The following is a 3,479-nucleotide window of genomic DNA, read 5'->3' on the forward strand; positions in this document are numbered from 1 at the left end:
CAAGCTCCAGGAGTTGGTGATGGACAGGGAAGCCTGGCATGCTGCAGTCCATGGGGTCACAAAGACTCGGACACAATTGAGTGACTGAACTGAATTTACAGTTAAGGAGACATATGAGATGTGTGTTTGACCCCTGCATCAGAAATATCATGTAGGGGAGGAAATGGCAACCCACTCTAATATTCTTGCCTGGAAAACACCATGGAGAGAGGAACCTGGAGGGCCACAGTCCATATGGTTACAAGGAGTTGATCATGACTGAAGCAACTTAGCATGCAGAGTCACTAAGAAATAATGGCTATATTTCCGTGTGTTTTACATTACATCCTTATTGCCCATTCATTTTATATAGAGTGGTCTGTGTCTCTCAATCCCCTCCTCTTACCTTGCCCATCCCTGCTTTCCTCTACTCAATGGTAAACACTACTTTCTCTATGTGTGAGTCTGTGAATGTTTAAACCTTTGTTAAAATCCAATTAAGATAGTGGGATTTATTAAGGGAATCAGGATATAGAATATGCTTCCCAAACGAGGGAAAAGATGAAGAAATCAGAGGAGAGGGTGGATGGGAAGGAAGAGGGAAGGAGGCAGGCACAGTCTCCCAGCCATCCAGAGAAGGGACAGTTTCCCATCCCGGGTGTGTAAGCATTCTTAGGGCTTCCCTCTGGGATTCATAACAACTTTTAAAACTAAGAGAGAGTAATAACATTTGCCTTAAACCATTTTCCTCTCAGGGTTTTCTGCATGGCAGCCTTTACGTCCTTATTTCTCAAGCTGTAGATCAGGGGGTTCAGCATGGGGATCACTGAAGTGTAGAACACGGAGGCCACATTCTCCTGGGCCAGGGAACTGGCCGTGGAGGGTTTCAAATATATGAAAGCAGTTGTTCCATAGAACACCCCCATGGCTGCAAAGTGGGAGCCGCAGGTGCTGAAAGCTTTGGACCTTCCCTCTGTGGTTCTGATGCGGAAGATACTGGACAGGATGAAGGCATAGGAAACAAGGATTGTTAAGCTGGTGACTATGATGTCAAATCCAGCCAAAGAGAATACTATCATGTCAATATGATAGGTGCTGAAGCAGGAGAGCTTCATAAGGGCAAGTATGTCACAGTAAAAATGACTGATGAGTGTCTCACAATAGGCCAGTTTCGACAAGATGATAGTCTCTATGGTTGAGCCAATGACTGACATGACGTAGACCCCAGCCAATAGCAGGAAGCAGGCTCGTTGAGACATGATGATGTTGTAAAACAGAGGTCTGCAGATGGCAACGTAGCGGTCATAGGCCATCACCGTCAGTGTGTAACTCTCAGTAACGACAAATAGAAGGAAGAAGTAGAGCTGGGCCATGCACCCTGCATAAGAGATGATGTTCTTCTCTGATACAAAGTTTACTAGCATCTTAGGGGTAGTGACAGAGGAGTAGCAGAGATCCACAAAGGACAGGTTGCTGAGGAAATAGTACATGGGGGTGTGAAGCTGAGCGTTCAGACAAATCAGTGTTATCATGCCCAGGTTCCCTACCATAGTGACTGAGTAGATCCCAAGGAAGAGGAAGAAGAGGGGGAGCTGGAGGTCTGGTCGATTTGTTAAACCTCTGAGTATGAACTCTGTCACTGTAGAGTGATTTTCTGCAACCATCCTCCTTGGGGGACCTGTGTGATGAGAGAAGAACTGCATGAATGGCTGTTTCTTGTACTGCTTGGTGAAGCTAGTTTTGAGAATCTGGGCCAGCTGTGCGATCCTGATGTCTTTTCTGATGAATATTCCCTCATCCTCATGTTTGTTTTGGGAGGAAGACAAGACCCTGAGTATTTCAAAGATGAGCCCCAAAGGGGGCAAGATCTGGAGCTGCTGTCCCTTTCATGGTTCTGAAATAGCCTAGCACAGTGGGTCTTAATGTGCAGTTCCTAGACCAGCATCATTGGCATTACATGAAGACATCAGACTTGCAGATTCTCAGGCCTCTCCCCAGACCCACCAAGTCAGGAACTCTGGGATGGGGCCCAGTGATCTGTGTATCACACTGTCTCCAGATGAGGCTGAAGAAGGTTCAAGTTTGTGAATCTCAATCCTGTAGGTAATGAGCACTAGAGTTAATGTCAGAGATATATTGTATTTCAGAAATGAAATTCTTCTATCATTTATGCAAGTCCTAAATATTGACTGAATGTGAACATCCAGTAACCGATCTCAGATTGATGAAGTGTCAGGGGGATAGGGTAGTTACAGTATGGTAGTGATATTAAGTTTCAAGTCAATTTCTGTGTCTGAAATATGAAGAGATGAGTGATAACAATTTCTAAGGTGGTTGTAGAAATTATATGGGAAAATGCAGTTAGAATCTTTTTTTCAAGATACCATTTCTTATATAAATGTGAGTTGTTAGTACATGTGTGGAATGTTTTCCTAGTGTTTCACTGGCCTCAGGCCCTAAGGCAGTATACATTGGCTGTATGTTACAATCACTTGCAACATTTAAAAAGTGTTGATATCTATGCTCCACCCACAGAGAGATTCTAATTAATTCCTCTCTGGTGAAGCCTGGGCCCTGACATATAGGTTTATTCCAGGGTAAATGCTCACCAGCTACTTTTATTATTGTTCTTGTTTTCATTTTTTGATCATTATATCAAACCATCATCTCTCTAATGACAAAGTACTTAAGTTACAGACATGTCCTAAGAAGCATGGATCATCATTGCTGGATATGATACCTATAGATATCCCTTCTCTGACAGGTATTCTTTAAGTTAAAGTCTTAAATTGGCAGTATTTTAATTGGTTACTTATAGAGTTACTAACTTTTGTATACTGCTCTTCAAAAATCATTCTCATTAACTCCTCTGAAGAATACTGCATATGAGGAGAAATGTGTTAAGAGTGGAATTTTCATTCACATGTTTTTATGGAGAAAACTGAAGTGCCAGACACTAGTGACTTTCCAGAGACTTTCTAATTATGAAGAACTTGAAACTGAAACTGCTTTCTTCTGATCATAAACGCTTCCCTTTGCCCAAGAGTGTAGCCTTACAAATCCACGCACCTAGAGGTCTAAGCAATGTTGTGGTTGAATGTGTTTTATACTTAATGTCTTACATTGTGCATAGCATATGAAAAGGGGAATGCTATATTATTTTCCTATTCTCTAGGAAACAGAAGGTCTAAAATTTAAATAAGTTATCAAAAAGCGTAAAAGTAGGAAGACACAGAACTGGGTCTAACTAAACCTTAGGACTTCTGTCTACCAGTTTGTTATTTGTCCACTAAACTCTGTTACCTTGTTCTAGATTATCTTCTTTGTAGCTACTTCTGCTGCTGCTAAGTCGCTTCAGTGGTGTCCTACTCTGTGGGACACCATAGACAGCAGCCCACCAGGCTCCCCCGTCCCTGGGATTCTCCAGGCAAGAATACTGGAGTGGGTTGCCATTTCCTTCTCCAATGCATGAAAGTGAAAAGTGAAAGTGAAGTTGCTCA

General features: G+C 42.5%; 1 protein-coding gene across 1 annotated transcript; it reads right to left on the reverse strand.

Moving 5' to 3' along the window:
* Positions 1-689: 689 nt before the first annotated feature.
* Positions 690-1,643, reverse strand: LOC129654173 (olfactory receptor 151-like). Its single transcript, XM_055583724.1, has one exon. It carries the CDS (start codon positions 1,641-1,643, stop codon positions 690-692), a length of 954 nt encoding a protein of 317 aa, XP_055439699.1.
* Positions 1,644-3,479: the final 1,836 nt, after the last annotated feature.

This window comes from Bubalus kerabau, chromosome 5, assembly GCF_029407905.1.
Source record: "Bubalus kerabau isolate K-KA32 ecotype Philippines breed swamp buffalo chromosome 5, PCC_UOA_SB_1v2, whole genome shotgun sequence".
NCBI lineage: Eukaryota > Metazoa > Chordata > Mammalia > Artiodactyla > Bovidae > Bubalus > Bubalus kerabau.

Coding starts and splice junctions, on each gene's coding strand:
- LOC129654173 (XM_055583724.1), bottom strand. CDS start 1,643: ATGGTTGCAGAAAATCACTCTACAGTGACAGAGTTCATACTCAGAGGT.